Raw genomic sequence first — 21,884 nt, forward strand, 5'->3', positions numbered from 1 at the left:
CGGCTGCGTGAACCCGGGCTGCAACCCGGAGGCTCAGCTGCTGCCGTGTCTCATTCCCAGGAAAGGGGGGGCCCAGCCCGCAGCGAAAGAAACACTATTTCTGCTTTATGCCTTTCGTCATAAAGTGAAAATCCTCTTCAGGTTTCTTGAGGTCAGAGAAAACAGGCACGAACGCAGGTCTTTTGGGAAAGCAAACTCGAGAAACGGGACACCCGGGCTCGTTTTTAAATAAAGGAGGAAGAGCTGCAGCGGAGGAAGACACTTTATTCGGTCCGTCGCTCACAGCAGGCCGGGAGGGGGGGCCCCGCCGCTCTGAGCCGCCGTCCAGGCACAGTGTATCCCTCCTGCTGCCTGGGTGCCACCGTCACCCGCTCTCGCGTCCTTCCCTGGCCCGGCTGCCCCTCAAGGAAATGCGCTACGACCCCACAATGGCCGGGTCGCCGCCCCACGCTGTGGTTGAGGACCCCCGCCCAGCTCTCCCCGAAAAGCCAGCTGCCCCAGTCACCTCCGGAAGGACCCAGTTCCACGCACTCACGGATCCTTCCTGTCCCAGCTGATGCAGCTACACGTCCCCCGAGGTGGCGGGGGTGTGCCTGGCCCGCCTCACGGTCCCTTGACATGTCAGCGGCGGGACAGCGGGGTCCACGGCCCGAGCCCTGAGGCTCGGACGGGAAAGCCTGGCCGCGCGGCTCAGCTCTGGCTCTGGCCGCAGCCCGGCCCGGGATCCCAGCTGTCCCGGCCTGTGGGCCCGCAGGCGGCCCGACAGCCTCTGGATCGCCAGCCTCTGGGCCCGCAAGCGCTTTCGGAGCTTTTCGTTCTCCCTCAGAGTCACGAAGAGTTTGTTTTTTAGGGCGTCTAAGTCCAAGAGGGCGTAGCTGTGATCAGACGGCTGCGTGGGGCCGGCTGGCTGCCCGGGGGCCAGGGTTCCCTGCGGTCTCGGCGCCAGGACCTGGGGACAGAGGCGCATGCAGGCGAGGCCGAGCCCGGTGCTCCTGCTATCGGGGCCCAGTGCCATGGCGCTCGTGGCCTGGCCACCAGTTTGCTTCAACATGTTTGAAGCAAATCCCCCGGTGCAGGGACCCATCAGCCCCATCCTGCCTTGGGCCCCGGGGCCTTACCTGCTCGGTGGGGCCGCCAGCATTCGGGGGCGGCGCTTCAAGGGCACCGTCCGTCCTCCTCCCCAGGCCGCACTCTGCCCGCCCCACCTCAGGGATGACCTGGAGACAGCAGGGCAGAAGCGGGCAGCCCACCAGGAATCCTTCCTGCTCTCCCGGCGGGGGCCACAGCCAGGGCACCAGCAGAAACCGAGAAACAGCCTCCCCTCCCAGGCCTGGGATCAGACCCCCAGAAACCGGGCCCGAGCCTGTCCTCCAAGCAACCTGGGCTGCCTGGTATTAAACAGGACGGAGGCATGGGAGGCCCTGCTTTCCCTTCTCTAGGAAAACAGAATCCTGAACCCCGGTTCGGGAGGCAAGCACGACAAAGCAGGGCAGGCCAGCCGGGGGACAGGGGTGGCCCAGCCGCACGCTGTGTCTGCGCCAAGGACTCGGTCCTGACGGGGGCACCCGCGCACACTCACCTCCTCCTTGCGACAGTCTGCATATGTAGCCCCGCCTGCCTGGTCCGTGCTCTCCCTCACCAGCTGCAAGAGACACAGCACCGTCCGCAGCTCCCCAAGGGTGCAGTAGGTCACCCCGAGAACACCTGCTGGCTGCCCGGCCTCGTGCATCCCGCACCCCACTGCTCAACCCCGTGGGTCCAGCCAGATGGTGCTCTGAACCCGGCTCAGCTCTCGTCACCACCCACCAGTTCACTGTCCCCAAAGCTGTCCCCAAATCAGGTCAGAGGCCGTTGAACCAGGGACCTGGTTCCTGTGTGTCCCCCCTGGGCCTGACATTCTAGGTACGTAGGAAGTGACTCAAATTTGGCTCAAGGAGGGGCAGACCTTGGAGAGAACATCCGACTCAGGGCCTTGTGGTGGGAACCAGCAGACCCCACCCCTAGCTCTGGGCCCTGGGCACCCACAGCCCCTGGGAGCAGGCTCACAGATGGCCCCCCAAGGTGTTAAACTAATCCCCCTTCACATCTCACCACAAATGTGTGAGAAGCCATCAGGCTCCACTAGCAACGGGCACTGATAGAGGAGGGGGCTAATCAGAGGGCAGAGTCTCAGTCCCGCAGAAGATGAGGTTTTAGACCCTGCGGAGCAGCCTCAGGCCGGAGTCTTCTTTGTCAGGAGGCCAGATCCCATGTTAAGTCTATTACGTGTCAACTGAAAACAAAAGGCCTTCCACGTTGACAACAGAACGTTCTGGGCACTGGGAGTAAAGCCGGGAATAAAGCTCCGTCCGCAGGGGCCCAGCAAAGACAGAAGCTGAACCAGAGCAAATGCAAGTGTGGCCCCCCTGCCCTGCAGAGTGGAAAAAGCCAGCAGGAAGGGCATGCGGGCCAGCAGGGGGAGATGGACAGGACTGGGAGTGCCCCTCCTCCAAGGGCTGTGAACCCGGACCTAGAGGGGAGGCTGCGACCCAGCAGATGGGCACAAAGTTCAGACGGAGGGCAGGTGCCCTGACGCAGGGCCTGCTGGGCCCCCACGCCCGCGCTTCCTCACCCCTGTAACAGCCTGGCCTCTCGCTGCCAGGACCATCGAGCAGCGCAGGGACCTGGCGGCCTTGCTGTTTGCTCCACTGCCGCTTTGCCTTCTGGGTTCGAAGAGGTGCCCGGTGTGACACCCACACTCTGGGACTCAGTACACCTTCAGGATTTATGAAATTCCAGATAATCCCCCTCATGGCCTCAAGGCCCAGCTGCCTGGGAGCTCTCCCCGGAGCCAAACCTGCACATCCCGCCCCATGGAGCGATGGCCACCCCAGAGTCCTGCTGGGAAATCCAACTCCAGACTCACAGGGCCAAACCCAGAGAATCCGGGCCCCCCCTCCGCCAGGGGCTCAGCGAGCTCGGCCCTCACTGACCACCACCCTCTTAGCCCGCTGGGTCTGCAAAGGCCGTCCACTCTTACGACCTCAGCTCCCTTTAGCTCAGGCCGCCACCCTGGCACCTACGACACCAGCCCAGGAGAGCCTCTCACCCCACCTGGCACACCATAGGCCTCTCCCGGCTGGTCACCGTATGGCCCCGCAACCCTCCAACAGCTGGACGGACGCCGTCTGCGAGCTCGATCCCATGGCACAGATCAGCCAAGAGCCAGACGCTCAGCCAACTCAGCCACCCGGGCGTGATGGCCTACAGCAGAGGTCATGGCCAGCGGGGCAGCTGGGCTCTGAATCCCAGGGGCTTGGTGGCGCTGCCCTCCCTGCACTTCTCAGCCTCGGCCTCGGCAGCCCTGCAAACCGCACCCCCGCAGCCTGGAGCCGAGGACACCAGAGGCAGCGCCGCGCTCACCTGCGCGGCGCCCTGAAAGGCAAACACCGTGGGCACGGCATTCTGCTTCAGGTTTTTGCGGTTTCCAAAGGCGCTGAAGCACTCGGGGCGGAAGTGCTCGGAGCAGATGACCGTGTGCTGCTTGGGCTTGAAGTTGCCCCGGCCGATGTTCAGCACCCATTCCTTCAGCAGCTCCGGGCGGCTGAACGGGAACCTGGGGGCAGAGGAGGGAGACAGGAAGGAATCTGCAAGGCTCAAGTGAGCACTGCAGAGTCTGGAGGCATTCTGAAAACGCCACGTAGCATTTTACTGGACAGCTTGGAGAATGCAGTGACTTCACTCTGCTAAAGCACATCCAATTTCTGGAAGCTTCTGTCATGCCTGTTTACAGCATACCTACTTCTGAAGGTATACTTGCAGGGTGAGCCTGCTGGTGCCCTAGGGAGTCAGCCGCATGCAGGCCCTGCCCCTGGCCCGGGGAAGTAGGAGTAAGTTGAGTGAGTCCCACCCTCACAGAGCCTACATTCTAGAACAGGAAAACAGTAAACCAAACAGACATGGGCTGCGTAGGAATAAAGAGGAGTTAGTGGTCAGTAAGGCCTCCTGAGAAGTGACATTTGAGCAGAGGCCACAGGACGCAGGGGAGCGAGCGGTGTGGGCATCAGAAGGAAGAGCGAGAGCAAAGGCGCTGTGACAGGAGGGCCCAGCAGGTCCGAGCAGGGTCAGGGGCGGGTTTGGCTGAGAGGAGTTTGGCTGAGAGGGCGGGAGCAAGAGGAGGGGTGAGGACCTCAGGAGGTGGCCCTGGGGCAGGTGGGCGGTCCCCGGAAGCTCTGGGCTGAAGGTGAGAGAGGAAGGAGGGCACCCAGCGGCTGGGACCTGAGTGTCGGGGGTGGGGTCATGAGCAGGCCGACCGGGAAGTATTTTGCAAACTGAGCAATAAGGTTTGCCTGTGAGCCGCAAAATAAAGAGGGGGAAGGAGTCCCATATATTAAGATGGGAGGCAGGTCTGCGGGATCAGAATTTTGGTTCTATTTGTTAAACCTGAGATGCCTTTTACATGTCCAAGTGCCAAAGTGGAGCAGCAGGGGACACGAGTCAGAAGATGTCAGTGTGGGGACCGTCCCGGTGTAAAGGGGGGTAAAGCCTAGGTGAGATGGGGAGTGAGTGTGGGTGGGGAGGGTACAAGGCCACGGCCCTCCCCCAAAGGGTTCCAAGGCTAGTGCTGGAAATGAGGAGGATCCGGCAGAGGAGACCGCGGAGGGGCACTGTGACAGAGGAAGAGGTCAAGGGGGCCCTAGAAGCCAAGTGAGAGAGTGTCGCAAGAGGTCAGTGGTTGGCCGTGCCAAACGCTGCAGAGAAGTCCCTTCGGATGAGGAGGGAGCAGCGCTGAGCGGGCCACCGGGGATTTGGCAGAGCTCCTCTGTGGGAGTAGCGGGGGCCAGGGTCCGGCTGGTGTGAGTTCCAGAGGCAACGGGAGGCAACTCCACTCCTGGGATGTGCTCCACGGAAACCAACAGAGACACAAGCACGGGAAGACTGGCCCCAGCAACACGGTCCACAGTCCTGTGCTTGTGAGGGCCAAGACACAGGGGCGCCCAAATGCCCTTTAATCGTAGAACAAGTCAGTTCTGGTATAGTCACTGAGCAGGGCAGGTGCAGAGGAAGGACACGCAGGTGACTCACAGCTGAGGACACGAGACATGAACCGCATGCCAGGTTCAACACAGGCCAAAGCCCTCCACTCTGACTGCCAGAAGGGAGCATCCCCTCCCCCTTAGGGATGAGAGGGGACAAGGGGCTGGAAGGGGGTACAGCGGGGGGCTCCCTGGTGCTGTTCTGATTCACAGCAGTCACGAGTGTTCACTTTGCAGAATGGACTGGGCTGTGGACTTTGAATTTGTGTGCTTTTCTGGAGGTCTTATTTTTCAATAAAAACTCTTTGAGAAGGAAAATGGTGATGGGAGGGGCAGTGGAGACAGAGAGTGCAGCTGGCCTTGGGGGTCGTGCCTTAAGGGGCAGTGGCTGGACCCTGGGCTCCCCAGGGCAGGGACCCGGTACCCACCAGGACCGACACACTGGGAGCGCTGGGAATGCGACGACACACTCCCAAACCTCCCGCCAAGGTGGTGCGGCCGGCCCCACTCCCCGGACAGCCCGGAACGTTCTCCCTCCTCCATGCCCCCTTGCTTCCGGACAGGACGCCTGGCCAGGGCTAAGCAGGGTGACCAGCGCATGGCAGCCACACGGCCGGACGCCACCACCGCTCATTCATTCGGAAATGCACTCGGCCAGGACGTGCCGGGCACCTGCCACGTGCCAGGCCGCGTCTGTGAACAGGCCCACGTCCCAGAACTGCCGAGGGGGCTGGGGGCTGCGGGGCGCGGCCTGGGGAAGGGGCGGCTGACCCCGGCCTCCTCAGCACGTGACCGCCCGGGCGAGGCTGTGTGCCTTCCGCAGGTTGCTCAGCCTCTCCAACCGTCCCCCCACGCGCCCAGGCCGGCCAAGGTGGCGCCCGGCCGCCGGTCACCTCGCCTGTCCCCGGGCCGCGGGCCCCTCCGCGAAGGGCCCGGCTGCACGCCCTCCGACCTCCCCGGCGGCCGGGCAGCGGCCCTGACGTCCCCACCCGGCGCGCCAGGCCTCGGGCTCCGGCGGGGGCCACGGCCACTCGGCCGAGCCGGGCGGGTCGGGAGCCGGGCCCACGCGCCCCACGGCGCCCCCGCCCCTCACCGGTGGAAGGTGAGCTGCTTCCTGCGGCTGCTGTAGCGGTTGCAGCACTGCCTGGCCGCGCACGACTTCGGCATCTCCAGACGCCAGGCCCCGCTGCCCCTAACAAAGATGGCGGCGGAGAGCCTGCGGGGCGGGGCGGGCGAGGCCCAGAGCGGGTCGACAGGCGGGGCGGGGCCAGCGGGCGGGGCGGGGCAAGAGGGCGGGGAGGGGCGGGGCCTGCGGGACGAGGTCGGGCCTGCGGCCCCGAGCTGGAAGACTGGCAGGGCGGAGCCAGCGGGCGGGGCGAGGTCTGCAGGCGGGGAGGGGCCTGCGGGACGAGGCCGGGCCTGCGGACCCGAACGGGACGACCGGCAGGGCGGGTCTAGCGGGCGGGGCGGGGCGGGGCGGGGCGGGGCGGGGCCGCCGGCAGGTGGAGGCGGGCCTGCCTCCGCTCTCCTCCCGGGTCACCTCCTCGCGCGCTCCCTGCGACCTGCATGGCCTGAGTCTGGTGGGCTCCGGGGTGCTCCCAGAGCCATCCCCGGCCCGACACCCCAACAGCGCCGCCAGTGCAAGCTCCACCTGTTCGCGAAAGCTCAGGGCCCTCGCCTCCTGGCTCTGAGAAGACACAGCCCCCCAACAGCCTTGGACGCCCCAAAACAGGAGAAGGGCTCGCCGCCCAACCTGGCCAGTATTTCCAAGACTCTAAGAGGTGTTGATGCGGGAATCGTGGCTGCTCGAAAGGAAGTACTAGTTGACTCTTAATGGATCCAGATTATAGGCGGGCAGACCCGGCTGAGAGACAGAAAAAGCACAGGGATGGAGACCCCCAAGTGTAAAGGGGCAAAATGAGCACCGCTGGGAGGCTGCAAATCGGCTTGCAGAACCTCAGAGGTAACCACTCACGGGGGCTTAAGCTAACCCACAGCGTGGTGCCACTGTGAAGGCCATTCCGGTCTGTTCACACCGTGGTTTGGTCCTGCAGAGTTCACCAGGGCACTCCTCGTCCTGCTACACCAGACTCGGACTTGACCGCCCCAAGTTTCCATGTCATCATGGTTTGGGAGAGCTGATGACGGGAGCAGAGACACCACTGTCCTCCCCCAGAGAAAACAAACACCTGAGGCTAGGCATGAACCTCAAAGTAGCAATATATTTATTTACAAAATATACAGTTTCACAGAAACAGCTTCGCTTTATACACATAAACTTTATAATTACACAGAACCATGTAAACGATGTTAAGTGTCTGGCCTGGCCAATGCCAATGAGAGGGGCTTACTCTTGGGGTGACAGCTTTCCCTCCCCTCACTTTATTAGCCACCAACCAGGAGCCCCTAGATGGGCCACGCCAAATTTGCATAAAGCTGATTGCAGCCGCCCAGCTCAAGCTAACACAAAAACCAAGGTGTCCTGACTTCCTAGACACCACCCACAGGGATAGATACGTCTGTTAAAAGAACAAAAGGGAAATGGAGGAAACAGATCGAAGTGACTATCAAGCACCTTCCAGAGGCGTCACCAGGCATGGAACCTTCTAAGAGCAATACAGCAATCGCCAGGCCTGGCAGTTCCACTCTAAAACCACATGTATTTTTAAATGCACTTTTAAAACTTCATGGAGTTTTTTTAAAAAAGAAAAACACTTTGGAACTTTGGCTATTATCGTGGTGAAGACACTGGACAGGCAATGTCAAGGGGCAGATCTTTGGCAAATTCCTCTCCAACTTTCCTGGACGTTTGCCCTCATCAGAGCCAGACAGCTGTCTGGGGAGAAAGTGGTTTCTAAGCCTGCTTCTCACTACTCTTCTCTACAGCAGAACTTCTCCCTTGGGGATCTTCACGATCAACTGGGTTTCAGAAACTACTTCTATTTCTGTGTTAATATAAGCAACAGAATTAAAAACAAAACAAAAAACAAAAAGCAGCTGGCTGGCGAAGCATGAACGATACTAGCGCAGAACACGGCCTCTGTCAGCCAATTCGAGTTCAAGCCCCTTTGTGCCTCGGGGAGAGAATGTGAACAGAGTCCCCCGGCACCAGGGAGCCACATGAAGACCCCAGCAGCGAGGCTGGGGGTCCGCCCTGCTATAAATTAAGTATGACCAACTTGGGCATTCTTCCCTTTTCATGCTTCAGAAGAAACCATGTGTATGAAAACACACCCGTCCACTTACCAAAAAATAAAAAATAAAAACAAAAACAATTTTGAGAAGAGTATCTGAACTGCTAAAGAGCACTGTCAACTTCGGAGAAAGAGGGAGCATTCTTGTCCCTGCAGGCCCCAGAGCCTCCAGCGCCGCAGAGTCCACGGCCCTCGGACAGAGCCCTGTGGGCGCTGGAGGCAAACTTCCTGGCTTCTCCAGGCTGGCCTGCCCAGGAGCCTCCCCAGTCCAGGGTCCCAGTTCAGATCTAAACAAGTCTGCGCGGCTCAGTGGTATACTCCTGGAGGCCAATGTTATCGTATCACTCACTCACCAATTTCAAACCAGAAAAACAAAACGAAACGAAAAAGGTTTCAAATCCTAACCGTGCCCCATGAAACCAGCAGGCCAGCCTGTGTGAGGGCATCCTAAGAATCAACCACAGGAGAGGCCTTCCCCTCGAGTCTTCTCTACCTCATGAAGCAGAGGAACGCTGTTGCCGTGACGGCCTAACCTTTACACAGCTACTGGAACAAAGTGAGGGAAAGAGAGGACAGACTCCAGGTGCCCTCTCGCTTGAAAACAGCTCGCCTGGGCACCCCTAGGACCTCACACACCAACTGGGAAGGGCACCCCGGCAGAAATCTGCCAATACTTTTGGCTATATCGTGCAAAAAGACAGGTTTTTTACATCGTGCAAAACAGGAAATTGAGTTATGAACACGGGCCACCTCAACCCCCCAACCAACCCCTTTTCCACCAAGAAACGGGCACATACTGTCCCTTTGAACAAACAGAAGGAAACCTAGGGATCACTAGCTAGCCACCGCCCCAGGGCTCCTCTCACAGTGAGACCAGACGACTCCAGCTGGGAGCCTGCGGGGACGGACAGGTAGCAGCCAATGCAGGGCGAGGGCAGGCCACGAAGGTAGGGGCAGCTCGATGGTTGCTGTACAGACACTTACGGTCAAAGACTTACACTTGAGAAAAAGCTTACACGTATGGCTGTTCGTTAACGGGCCTGGGAAACTGAACATCTCCTCTCCCAAGACAGCGGAAGCAGGAAAACAGCACTGGTTCCAACCGGCGGGAGCTTGTTAACTACGATAGCAAGAATCCACAACTACCACGGCCCTCACTTGCAGGCAAGCCGAACCCACTGGACTCGGGTGGGGAGTCCGCCTCCACTGCAGAGAACACAGCTCTAGCAGCAGCTTTGGCCAACAAGGATTTTATTCAGTCACTGGCTATGTACAGGTCATACCTTGGACAGCCTGTCCTTTGGCTTAGGCACCTGAACGGCAGGGGTCTGCCCGCACCAGAGCTGAGAGTTCTGTGCTCAACTAAGAGAGGGGCCAAAAGGCCCCTCGTCCTTTCTGATTCCTCGCCCATGCTCTGCTCGCTCACCAACAGTCAGTCCAGAAACAGTTTCCGCGAGCCCATCCGGGAGCGGTTGGAGCGGCGGATGTCAAACTTGGAGTCCCGGCACTTTTGGCAGACGAACACTTCCGGAACGTTGGATTTCCGAATCTTCGCGCAGGACAGGTGGATCCAGGTGTGGCACTCGTTGCACTCTATCATAGGGCGGCCGGCGAAGGGCTTCATGCAGAAGCAGGTGACGAGGTCCCAGGAGTCGTCATCTGAAGGGACAGACACGCAGGTGAAGAGGACAGAAAACGCTTCCTGCGCCCCCTCCCCAGCAGGGTCCCTCCCCCCAGCCCAGGCTGGGACGGGGCAGAGCAGCGGAGCCGCAGTGAAGCCTGATCCTCAACACACGCACACTCAAGGGCAGGCCGCGGAGTCCGCACATGACGAGGGACACTGGACCATGTGCGGCGCCCCCAGGAACTAGCCGTGAGACGTTTACTGGGAAGCTGTATGTATTTTCATTTTTTTTTATTAAGATTTTATTTGTCAGAGAGAGCGAGCGAGCACAAGCAGGCAGAGTGGCAGCAGAGGGAGAAGCAGGCTCCCCACCGAGCAGAGAGCCCGATGTGGGACTCGATCCCAGGATGCTGGGATCATAACCTGAGCTGCAGGCAGCCGCTCAACCGACTGAGCCACCCGAGCGTCCCTGTACTTTCATATTTTAAGGCTTGTCCCGGAACCTCAGCTGTTTCTGGCCGCAATCACCCCCTTCCTAAACACCTCGGTGTCCACCTTCAGATACCCGCCTTCCTAGGAGAGGGGGGCACACTCTGCTGTCACCCTCCGGGGATGGGACCACCCTTCGGGCCCCCAGCCCCCGGCATGGCAGCCCGTCAGGGGCCACTCACCTGAGTCCACCATGATGTCCTCGTCATTGCCAGTGCTGTCCTCGTCCCGGAATACCACCTGCTTTCCCTGCCGGACAATAGTCCGTTTGCCTTCAGTTTTTATTTCTTTGACCTGATCAGGCGACACAGTGATACAAGACCCGCTGGAAGGGGTGTCGGAGTCCCAGCCCGAGCAGGGCTCGCCGGGGGCCTGGGGGATATCCTGCAGGGCAGGACTCGTGGGGGTCTCCACGTAGGGGTCAGCGGCTTCCAGCTTCAACAGGCTCCCCATGTACCCCTCCTTCACGGGCACGTCGCTGTCCCTTCGCTTCCTCTTCTTCTTCTTCTTCAGCTTGTCTGTCTTCTTTCTGTCCAGCAGGAAGTTACTGGGCTTGGCCCGCTGCAGGAGGCTGGGCTGCAGGTGGCCGAAGCAGCGGTCGGAGACCGGCAGGGGCACCGCAGACGCAATGTCAGTGAAGCCAGCATCCCAGCCGTCGCTGTCAATGGTGCCAGCGGTGCTGTTGGCAGGGCTGGGGCTGCTCCTCAGAGGGAGTTCCTGAAAGGACAGAAGCACAGTAGCCGGGTCGAGGGGCGTGCCCAGTCCCCGGCAAGCAGCAGCGCTTCCCCGGGCGCGCCCCCAGACCACCAACAAGGGCTATCAGAACCGCTCTCTAAGGGGTGCTCTGAGTACTTTACCACAACCTTCCAGATAGAATGCTAACCCACCAGGAGGAAAACCCTCCTTTGCTGAGCCCTCGGCCCCTGTCCCAGCACCAGGAACTCATTCGACGCCCTCTAACCCTCTAGAAAGCTGCGAAAAATACCCTCTCCGAACCCCTTATCTTCCCCGACTGTAAAATCTCCCTTCCATTTGCCCTCCCAAGGGGTGTATTTTTTTTTAATTAAATGAATTTAAATTAGTTTTGAGAATTCCTGACACTCTTTCTAAAAACTGCAGATATCCCAAATACTACAAATCAAACTACGTAATTACTGCCCCAAAGCAGTGAGCTAATCCCTACAGTTCCTTCACAGCATTCAAGCATTTTATTTGCAAAGAGTGGCGACATTCTGCGTGGCACAAAGGAAGCATTTACCCACGTACACAGCAAACAGAAAAGATAAGCCAGTGCCGGGGTTTGGTCTCTTTGAAATACCAGATTCCTTTCTTTTTAGCCCTGAACAAGACAAGCTTGAGCACCGTGACAACAGTGGTTCTCAGTTCTACCCATTATCTAGCACAGAAAAAAAAATCCCTTAAAACATGGGATTTGGGCCACAAGTCCCCAAGATTCTATAATACGATGCACGTAGCAACCGGCCAGCGGCTCACCAGGAAGGACAGTGCGGACCCTAACCACCCAGCGGCACCCCAGGCCTGTGCCCCAGCGTCCTCATCTGTAAAATGGGGATCGACAACAGCACCCGTCCCAGATGTTGTAATACACTGCCCGGCCACTGCAGGCCCTCAGTAAGCCCTGGAGATTCAGGGCAGATGGCCATCATACGTGTCACCTGCAAACCAACACTCAGAAGTTTAGTAAATCCTTTCTAGACAAGCCCGCTTGTTCCGTCAGACTTTTAGGAACCACCTGCCAGGCTGGGCTGTTTTCAAGAAAGGCTTCTACCTGACAGCTGTCTGGCGTCCCCCCACACGACCCCACCCAGACCCCCCCACCCAGCCACTGGTTTCACTGCCAGCAGAAGCACAAAAGATTTACCTCCTTTGGGTAAGGAATGTAGCCAGCATAGGCCAAGACAAAGGTGCAGAATTTGTTGAAATCCTCCACAGTCCTGCGCCTCTTGTAACTGGGGGAGCACTCCTGTTAGCGGGCGAGAAGACGGGGTGCATGTGAGAGGAGGCACTTGCAGGTGGAATCCAGAAACAAAACTAAGCCAAATGGAGCATCTATTGTCAGCCACTCAAAAACACACCGCTACATTTGCAAACACTCTCAGAAACAAGATAAGGTAGGTTTGGGTCAAGAAATAACGCTGCACTCAGAAGGCTGAAAGAGGGGTATTGTGATGTTCCGCCAAGCATGCTGGGAAACCGTGCAGGGGATAAAAACACTAGAGTCTACTTCTCAGCGCTCCCTTGGCATTTTCCAACATTATCATGGTCTGCAGGCCTATCAGGAGCTCTAACAACTACTTTTTTGCTACAGATTTTCCATTTTGAAAACAAAGTCCAGCTGCAGCTGTAACCAAGGTATCTTTCTAAAGACTTATTTATTTACTCAACACAGAGAGCGCACAAGCAGGCAGAGCGCCAGTTTGAGGGGCAGGTGGAAGGAGAGGGAAAAGCAGGCTCCCAATGGGGAGCTCCATCCCAGTACCCCTGGATCATGACCTGAGCTGAAGGCAGCTGCTTAACCCACTGAGCCACCCGTGCACCCCTGAAATCAAAGTATTTTAAGTGATTTCGGAAGTCAACTGCCCCTGATCCTACAAAGCTCACTCACGCCTGACCCCTCCCCAGCCAGGGCTGCAGCGGACCCCCTCCTCCTAGCACTTCCTGCTTCTCCCTCCCCTGCTGCAGCACCCAACGTCCATGGGCTCAGCACCCAAATGTTCTCTGATTCAGAAAATAAACCAGAAATGCTCAGGCTGGGTTTACTTGCACCTTGAAAATGAAATACGAAGGGTTTGGTTTGTGTCCTGTCTCCTCTCAATCTAGAAACGCCCTCAACAAGAAGGGTTTTTCTTCTGAGGAAGAGCCGCCCTGGGAGAAAGAACCCTTATTTGCTACTAAGCAAAACAATTCTGCTTTATTCGGGCTTATTGGACTAACGTATTTACCGAGGTCTCCTTTACGCACTTCAGCACCCACCCCAACCCCATCCTTACGTGCTCAGCTACCATTTCCAGGGCCCAGGGTCCCACTACCCCGCAAGGACGAACGCGGGACAGGAAACTGGGGGGTGGGTTCCTGGGCCCAGCCCAGCCCCTTCCCAGGACCGAAGGCAGAGAAAGCGGCGGGCACCCGGCGTGCTGTCCAGAGCTCTCCTTCCAAGGGCCCCACTTCTTATTTTCTCCACTAGGTTCTAGCCGACCACCTCCGCCTCCCACCCCCGGCCGCACGGACCCCGGGGGGCGCGCAGGTTGGCGGAGCACCCGCCTCGGAGCGGCCCCGGCATTTCCTGCGCCGGAGAGACCCTGCCCCCACCCCCGGGAAGAACTGACCGCCCGCGCTCCGGCCGCAGTGGGAGGGCCGCAGCCCTCGGCCCTCAAACTCTCGGGGAGAACTTTTATTTCGGCGGGGAACACGCACAAGTGGGTCGGGGGCCTGGACGCCGAGCGCAAGGCGGCGGCGCCCTCGGGCCGGGGCGGAGGGACCTGCGCCGCCCCCGCCCCGCCTGCCTCGCCGCCTTTAGGAAAAGCAGATGGCGGTGCGGCCCCCTCCCCGCCCTCCGCGGAAGCCGCCCCCCGCCGACACTCGGCCCCGGAAGGTGCGGGGCCCATCCCGCGGGGGAGGGGACGCGGGAAGCCGGGCGGGATTCGGGGTCCGGAGCTGGTGGGCCCCGCGAACCGCCGAGGCGGCAGCGCGGCGGACGAACGCGCCCGGCGCCGCCTCCGCCTCCCCCACCCGCCTGCTGCTGGACCCGCACCCCGGCCCCGCGGGCCTCCGGAGGGAGAGGGCACCGGGGCGGGGGCGCCGGAGGGGCCGCCCGGGAGAACCGAGGGCCGATCCCCGGAAGGAGGGGGAGCCGGGGCGGGGCGAAAGAGGCCGGGGGGCGGGGGCCTCGGAGGGGGAGGAGAGCGAGCCGAGGGTGGGGGGCTCGACTAGGGTGTTTGCGGGGGTGGGGACCCGGCAGGACGAGGCCCCCCCGGTACCGAAGGGGGCGGGGGCCGCGCGGGAGTCAGGGGGCGGGGCGCGGACTACCGGGCCCGGGGGATTAAGGGAGCAGGCGGGGGCGCGCGGAGCGGAGTCCCCGTCCGAGGAGGACCGCGAGCCCCTCCGGGAAGGGGGAGGGGGCTCCTAAGAGAAGCGGGAACGCGAGGCGGCGGCGGCTGGGACTGAGTCCCCGGGGGCGGGGAAGGAGTAAGCCAAGCCGGCGGGGAGGGGCCGGGGGCGCAGACGGGTCCCGGGGCTACGCGAGGCCAGGGAGGGGTGGGCGCGGCGGCCCGAGGGAAGGGGCGCCGTGAAGACGCGGACGCCCGCGATAGGGAAGCCGAGGCGAGGGCCGGCAGGGAGGACGGGGCGCGGGCCCGAGTGGGGGGCGGGGTTGGGCGCCCAAGGGGGCGACGAGGGAAGGCTGGGGGAGGGGAGGGCGGCGCTCGGCCGGCGGGGGTCCGGCCGTGGGGAGCGCAGGACTGGAGTCGAGGTGGTCAGGGGCGGTCGGGACGCAGCCCTCACTCACCTCTGGGTGGAAGGCGGCGGCGCAAGAGTCGGAGTCCATGTTCAGGGTGGGGGGCGGCGGCTACGGAGTGCAGGGGCCCGGGATGCGGGCGCCGGGCCACCGAGCCGCTCAGGGCTGGGGGCTCCGGCGGCCGCGCAGAACGAGGGCGGACCCGGGAGGGGTCGCCCCGGCTGGAGATGATGAGGGGGCTCGGCGCGTTGCGTCCCGGGCCGGCAGCTCCACGGCCGAGCAGAGTTGGCGATGCAGCTCCTGCGGCCGGTGCGGTGGGAGAGGCGGGAGAGTCGCTGCGGGGGGCGGCGGCGGCGGCGGCGAGCGGGAACCCGACCCGCTCCCCGACCTGACGCCCAGTTCGGCTCGTGTCTCGGGAGGGAGGGCGGGAGAGCCGCGAGGGCTGTCGGGAAATGTAGTCTGTGGGCGACGGGAAGCCGAAAGCGCGGGGGTGGACGCGGAGCATTGTGGGAGTAGTAGTCCCAACTCCGCCTCTGAGGCGCACAAAGGCCGCCTCGCGGACTCCAGCCCCCATAGAGCTCCGCGGCGGCTGCCCGGTTTGGGGGGGGCGGTGTCTCCGGGACCAGAGGCTGCCGGAGCGGGGGAGGTGCGGAGGCTCGCGCTGGCTCTGCGGTGGGGGAGGGGCGGCGCGAGCGGTAGCGCCGCGGTCTCCGCGGGGGCGAGGGGAGGGGGTCGCTGCGGCGGGTGGGGGCGGGGCTGACGGCCTTGGTCGAGGAGGGCGGCAGCGGCGGCGGCTGCCGTCTCCTTTTGGACTTAGGGGTTCGTGCCCCTTTGTGGGGCCGTGGTTGCCGCGGCGGGGGCGACGGGCGCTGACGTCGCAGCCGCCCCTGGGCTCGGACCCGGCGGGGCCAACTTGTTTTCGCGGCCGGGGTATTCTGGCCGGCTCCTCCTGGCCGGGGGGTCCTGGGACGGCGGGACTGAGGACCTCCCGGTGTCTGTAGGACCCGCGTGGGGGTGTCGAGGATCGGCGTTTCTGAAAACTGCCGGTGTTATCGGGGTTTGGAAGATGTTGGTCTTACATTCGCTTTTCCCCTCTCTCCTCTGCCTGCTCTTGGGACCACCCTGTTTTCTTATTTTCACTGGATTATCGGCCTTTTCCGCCCGGGGTTACAGCGGCGGGGTGAGGGGAAGCGCGGTTCAGGGATCTGGTACCGACTGGTTTTACTGGTATTTGACGGAGTTTGCGGTGTTCACTCGCTGGGCCTGCGGGGTTCCCAAGTTCACGCGCCGAAGGCCGAAGACTGGCCGCCGGGTGGGAGGTGGTCGGCTCTGCGGAAGCCCCGGAGCAGGCCGGCGGCCGAACCTCTGAGAACCGTTCGACGGGAGGAAAAGTCCGCGGGTGATTCAGTACAGGTTGGGCAGCTCCGAAGACAAAGGAACCGCGTTGAAGAGGAGGGACGTAAAATTTTAAATTCGAGTCAGAAAACTGACCCCCGGACCTGCTAAATCAGAAGGATGATTGGAAAAACCTGAGGGAGGGAAGCCCTCGCCGGCGGCCTGCTGCCGTTTCGATTAAGACAATTCCGAAGGAAACTGCTGGCGAGGGGACTGGGTTTATCTCAGAAGTACTTTTCTGAGCCTCAGTTTCCGAAACTTATAAAAGTTTGATCTAGTTCCTTTCTCCATAAATGGTCGTTTACTGTGGTTTCAGCAGTGCCTTCCCGGATTGGAGGGCTCCCCAATGTGGAAACAAACCGAGGGTCTCTAGAAAGTAAGATTGAAGACCGACATCGGACTTGGCCTGTGGAAACGTCACCGACAGCTTCGTAGAGAGTGGTCACATTCAGGTCATTTAGTCGCATTTAGAATGTTACCTGATCGCTGTGGCCAGAGCAAATGTCCTGAGGTCAGTCAGCGTTGCCCAGGGCCCAATTACCAGGAGCAGCTTGTTTTGCCTGAATAAGAAGGGCCACCACGAAGGATCCTTAGTTTTAACGTGTAAATGCTGAAAAGAATATTGATTGGAGGTGAAGTACAAATAAGGGAGTTTTTTTTTTTTTAAGATTTTTATTTATTTATTTGACAAAGATCACAAGTAGGCAGAGAGGCAGGCAGAGAGAGGGGAGGGGAAGCAGGCCCCTGGATGAGCAGGGAGCCCAATGCAGGGCTCCATCCCAGGACCCTGAGATCATGACCTGAGCCAAAGGCAGAGGCTTTAACCCACTGAGCCACCCAGGGGCCCCCAAATAAGGGACTTTTTGTAACTTATCATTGTTGACTATGATGTAATTTTTCACATAGTAAATACTAAGTCTCCTTCCCATTAAAGTGAAATAAAGAATTTGTTCACTATTATAATGGACTTGATGGGGGCGCCTGGGTGGCTCAGTGGGTTAAGCCTCTGCCTTGGGCTCAGGTCATGATCTCAAGGTCCTGAGATTGAGCCCCACATCGGGCTCCCTGCTCAGCAGAGATCCTGCTTACCCCCTCTCTCTCTCTGCCTGCCTCTCTGCTTACTTGTGATTTCTCTCTCTCTCTCTAATAAATAAATTTTTTTTTTAAAAAGTAATGGACTTGATGACAAAACCCTAGAATTCGGGGATCTATATTGAATGGAACCACTCAGTCACACTGAGGAAAGAACATTCCAATCCTGGGTTGTGTCATGTAACAGTGATAACTCTTGCTCAGGATAGGTATTCAAGAGGTTTTCTTTTTTTTTCTAGTTTTATTTACTTACTTGACAGAAAAGAGACAGCACAAGCAAGGGAAGCTACAGGCAGAGTAGGGGGAGAAGCAGGCTCCCCTCTGAGCAGAGAACCCCACATGGGTCTCCATCCCAGGACCCTGGGATCATGACCTGAACTACCCAGGCTTCCCACAATACATATTTCTCGAATAAGTTATTCATACGCAGTAGTTCTTAGTACACAGATGTGACCAGTACTACCTGATGTAGTCTGCATGTTTCCCTGACCGCCACTCCAGTATTTTCATGGAGGACCTTCTTGGCCTCCTTCCATTGATTCCCCTTAGAAATTTAACCATTTGGAGGAGATCTAGACATTATATGTACCATCCTATCCCTAGACTCAGGGAAGGACTGGAATACCAATAACTGACCCAGATTCAATAGCATAATATGTACACATGGGAGAATGTAGTTGGTTTACCTAGTTTATTTCTCAGGTGTCCTGTACTACATCTGGGCTCCAAGGGGCAAATTTGGAATTCAAGGATTAATGCAAGAGCATTCTCCACAGTAGCCAGATTCTCAGAGTCTGTGATTCCTTGTTTTCTGCTTAAAAAAAAAAAAAAAAAAAAAAAATCTGATGATTATAGTTCTTTGGAAAAGAAGAAAAAAACCAACGTTCACACAGGTTGTGACAAGTTTTAAAATACTAAGAATACCATAGTTTCCCAGTAAGTAACTTGAGAATGTAGTTATTTTAATTGGGTTACCAAATATAGCTTCACCTTTCTAAATCTCACTGGCCACACTACATTCATTTGGGGAACATTCAGGAAAGATTTCTGCCTCCCATTATAACTCAGTGCTTGAGTGCAGGCATGAACATAACCGAAGGTTTGTTTTTTCCAGAAATGCTTGTTGGTGGCTCAGCTTTAATACTATGGAGTTCATATGGATCATTGCCAGCAGCAATTTTCTGACTTTTCCATTTCCGTCCCCAGGAGAGGAAAAAGAAATGATAATTCCCCCAAGTCTTGTTTCAACTTTTAGTAGCTTTACCACTGTATGAATACATATATGTATATGTATATATGTATGTGTGAATAGTTTTAAGTCATTAATAAACAATTTTTAAGCCATGTACTGTCAACTCTTTGTATAACAAGGGAAATAACTGGGTGCCTGGGTGGCTCAGTGGCTCCGTGGGTTAAAGCCTCTGCCTTCAGCTCAGGTCACAGTCCCAGGGTCCTGGGATCAAGGCCCACATCGGGCTCTCTGCTCAGCAGGGAGCCTGCTTCCTCCTCTCTCTCTGCCTGCCTCTCTGCCTACTTGTGATCTCTCTCTCTGTGTCAAATAAATAAATAAAATCTTAAAAAAAAAAAAAAAAAAAAAAAACAAGGGAAATAACTTATGCACAGAGATCAAATGAATTTGCTGTGTTACGGCTCATACCGGTAAACCATAAAGATTAATAGCTAACGCTATGCCAGATACTGTTGAAATGTTTTGATCTAGAGTGTCTCCTTTACATATAATAATGCACTTAATAAATATACTGAATACTGTAGCATTCCTTAAAGGAAATTTTACGTAGAGTAAGTTCATCACAAGCCACACTTTAGGTGCTCCAGAAACAGAATCAGGGTGTACCATAGCAAAGGAGCCACAATCTCTCTCTTTTTTTTTTTAAGATTTTATTTATTTATTTGACAGAGAGAAATCACAAGTAGGCAGAGAGACAAGCAGAGAGAGAGGAGGAGGCAGGCTCCCCACTGAGCGGATGTGGGGCTTGAACCCAGGACCTGGGATCATGACCTGAGCCGAAGGCAGCGGCTTAACGTACTGAGCCACCCAGGCGCCCTGGAGCCGCAATCTCTTTTTGATAGTATCAGTGTTGAAGTTTGTGTTCCTAAATGTTCTCAGAGGGGGGAGAAAAGGATAACAGTGGCTTTTGTAAAATGATTTCCGTGCCCTCTTGTCCTATCTGCCTAAAATTAGCATTCCAAGATCAAAATTGCAGAGTGTAAATGTTTAAAATGAAATGGTACCATTATTTGTTAAATCATGTTAAATTACATTATTATAAAGAAGTTACTCAGGCAGAGACCACTTTCCTGATTGTGGAAGAGGTAAATTTTTAAAACTTTTATGGTTTAAAGTTTAATCTTTTTTTTGTCCGTACCACCCCCAGCCCACCAGCCACCCTCTCCCCAGAAGTTTAATCTTCAAATACAAACATTTCCCCCTAAATCATGGGTCGTTGACAGAGTTAACACCTTTCTTACCAAACACTAGTGTTTCTACCATGGCTGCCTGTGGAATGACATTTGAAGAGTTTGCCGACTGTATCGATCACATGGTCCTACTTCAGTAAATGAATTTCTCACATTCCCATCTTGAACTCTTAAGGTTGATGAGTGAAAAAAGGAACAGATAGCATGCCTGGGTTAGTAGGTTCTTCAAATTTCCAAACACAGCTGATGGGGCTAAATCTGTTTCTTTATTTTCTGACTGCATTCCTTTGTTGACTTAGAAATGTACCCATGCCTTCAAATGCTCCCCTTTTAGGTCCTGGATATTAGTATACCTTTTTTCTCAAAAACTGAACTTTTAATTTTATTTTAAACTTGTATTATTATTTCCTTAATACACAGAACAGAAAATACAGGCAAGCCCGTACAAAACAAACCTAACCACCTGGAGAATATGTTACCTTCACAATTGTTTTGTAGGCGCATGAACACAGACAACAAACTGGGTCACACTGAGGGTAATCAGATTTTTTGCTCAACAGGACAGCGTGAATATCTTTCCATTTCAGTAAACATATGCATCATCATCATTCATCAAGCCTTCACAGTAAAGCTGATTTATTTAAATAGTTACACGAAATAGTTGGACTCCGTTCTTCACTGCCGAAACATTTTTGATTTAGTAAAGCTTTGCTTTCCGCAAGGTGGACGTGCTCTGACCCAGAGGGACTGGAGTACTTTTCCCTGCAAACATCCCACTTCCTGGCTACTCAGACTTTCTTGTCACAAAGCCTATGCAAGTAAGCTATTGGCGGGGCTCCTGGGCCCAGGAATGCTGCTGTGTGAACAGTCCATCTATGGGCAACAGGCAGCTGCCTGGGTACCTGAATGTTTTCTTACTCAGGCCTGCGCTTCCCATGCCGAAACGTGGACCAGATACATTCTCACGGCCAGATGATGAGAGGTTCATGAGGACAAGGGAAAGCCTGTAGTTTGCATTTCAGAGACGGAATCAAAACAAGATGTCTTCTCCAAAGGTTGCACCGGCTTAGCTGGGACCAAGAAATGACAGCAAAGCCCCCCGCCCCCACCCCGTGTGCCTGGCCCACCCGGGGACACACGTGGGCGGGTGGGTGAGGTGACGCCCGCCCAGGAATGTCTGCAAGGCCCACGCGGGCCTGGGTGGGGGCTCTTGAATTACCAAAACCCAGGTTTCTTCAGAGAAACAAAAAGGACTGGAGTTGAAATAAGGGTCTTGGCTAAAGTGGGCAAAGCATACTTTAAAGAAAAACCATGGCTACGTTGAAAGTGCAGGCACTGTGTCTCCTGGAACCAAAATAAGGAAGATTCCTTTCTTCACAGTCACCTCACAAGTGACTGAGACGTTCCTGAACGCCCACACCCCTGGTTTTTAAGGCAGTCCCCTGTCTGACCTTGAGCTAAAGGCACTGTCCCAGGGCCCCTCCTGTTTTCCCCGGAATTATTTACATTACTTGTATTATTATAATTTTCTGGTCCTTGAGCCTTTTGTTCAGCCTCATAGTGGGTTCTTCTGAATTCTTGCCACCGCATCCTAACCCTCCCCTCCGCCTCGCATTTCCAGGAGAGGGGGCCAGGAGGTCCTGGGTCGAGCCTGAGCAGGCCTGGCCCCTTCTCAAGGCAGCTCTGGAGCCCGAGTCTGTGTGGATCGACAAGTAAAACTGCGCCTTGTGCGCTGACGAAAGTTAATGACCGAGTTAGTCAAGTTTGAAACTCCTGCAGGAACACAGTGGAGCGGATTCCTGGCAGCTGGCCCCGTGTCACTTATAAATGCGCCAAGAAAAAAACTCTAAAAAGCTTATACTTGTTCAAGCTTTGGTCCTGAATCATGGAAATCCCGTCCTCTGAAATCTGCCCAGCGATACGGCTAACCAGCAACGCTTGGAACCAGTGGAATTCAAAACAAAACAAGAAAAGGGCACTGGAGCGAGCCGCCCAGGAGCTCGGGGCCGATGCAGTGGGGAAGTCTGGCGCGAAAGGGGTGGCTCGGTTCCGGGCGTGGAGCTCGCCCCCGCTGGCTTTCGCTCCGCAGCCCGGCCCGGTGGGCCGCGGGCGGACTCTAGAGTCCCCGAGCCCAGACGGAGAGAGGACTCTAGTCGCCCCGC

General features: G+C 57.2%; 2 protein-coding genes across 4 annotated transcripts; both read right to left on the minus strand.

Moving 5' to 3' along the window:
- Positions 1 to 244: 244 nt before the first annotated feature.
- THAP3 (THAP domain containing 3) lies at positions 245 to 6,240 on the minus strand. 2 transcript variants are annotated; one of them, XM_047724094.1, is made up of 5 exons: positions 6,109 to 6,240; positions 3,403 to 3,595; positions 1,580 to 1,642; positions 1,119 to 1,217; positions 245 to 949 (listed from the first exon to the last, which is right to left on the minus strand). In XM_047724094.1, exons 1-5 carry the CDS (start codon positions 6,180 to 6,182, stop codon positions 563 to 565), a joined length of 816 nt encoding a protein of 271 aa, XP_047580050.1. In that variant the 5' UTR covers positions 6,183 to 6,240; the 3' UTR covers positions 245 to 562. The 2 variants fall into 2 exon arrangements, with proteins under 2 accessions (XP_047580050.1, XP_047580051.1); XM_047724095.1 differs by lacking the exon at positions 1,119 to 1,217.
- A 977-nt stretch (positions 6,241 to 7,217) lies between these two features.
- On the minus strand, positions 7,218 to 15,185 carry PHF13 (PHD finger protein 13). 2 transcript variants are annotated; one of them, XM_047724092.1, is made up of 4 exons: positions 14,848 to 15,185; positions 12,205 to 12,306; positions 10,505 to 11,039; positions 7,218 to 9,868 (listed from the first exon to the last, which is right to left on the minus strand). In XM_047724092.1, exons 1-4 carry the CDS (start codon positions 14,884 to 14,886, stop codon positions 9,642 to 9,644), a joined length of 903 nt encoding a protein of 300 aa, XP_047580048.1. In that variant the 5' UTR covers positions 14,887 to 15,185; the 3' UTR covers positions 7,218 to 9,641. The 2 variants fall into 2 exon arrangements, with proteins under 2 accessions (XP_047580048.1, XP_047580047.1); XM_047724091.1 differs by lacking the exon at positions 14,848 to 15,185 and adding an exon at positions 13,670 to 14,088.
- Between the last annotated feature and the right edge of the window lie 6,699 nt (positions 15,186 to 21,884).

The sequence above is a fragment of the Lutra lutra genome, chromosome 4 (genome assembly GCF_902655055.1).
Source record: "Lutra lutra chromosome 4, mLutLut1.2, whole genome shotgun sequence".
Lineage (NCBI taxonomy): Eukaryota > Metazoa > Chordata > Mammalia > Carnivora > Mustelidae > Lutra > Lutra lutra.

Bases quoted from the DNA above. Each gene is read 5' to 3' on its own strand.
- THAP3 (XM_047724094.1), bottom strand. From the start codon at position 6,182: ATGCCGAAGTCGTGCGCGGCCAGGCAGTGCTGCAACCGCTACAGCAGC. The intron at 3,596-6,108 runs GTGAGGGGCGGG...CTCTGCCCCCAG, and splicing joins AAGCAGCTCACCTTCCACCG to GTTCCCGTTCAGCCGCCCGG. The intron at 1,643-3,402 runs GTGAGCGCGGCG...TGTCTCTTGCAG, and splicing joins CCTTTCAGGGCGCCGCGCAG to CTGGTGAGGGAGAGCACGGA.
- PHF13 (XM_047724091.1), bottom strand. From the start codon at position 13,948: ATGGGCCCCGCACCTTCCGGGGCCGAGTGTCGGCGGGGGGCGGCTTCC. The intron at 12,307-13,669 runs GTCAGTTCTTCC...GCCCGCTAACAG, and splicing joins CTGCGGCCGGAGCGCGGGCG to GAGTGCTCCCCCAGTTACAA. The intron at 9,869-10,504 runs GTGAGTGGCCCC...CTGTCCCTTCAG, and splicing joins GGACATCATGGTGGACTCAG to ATGACGACTCCTGGGACCTC.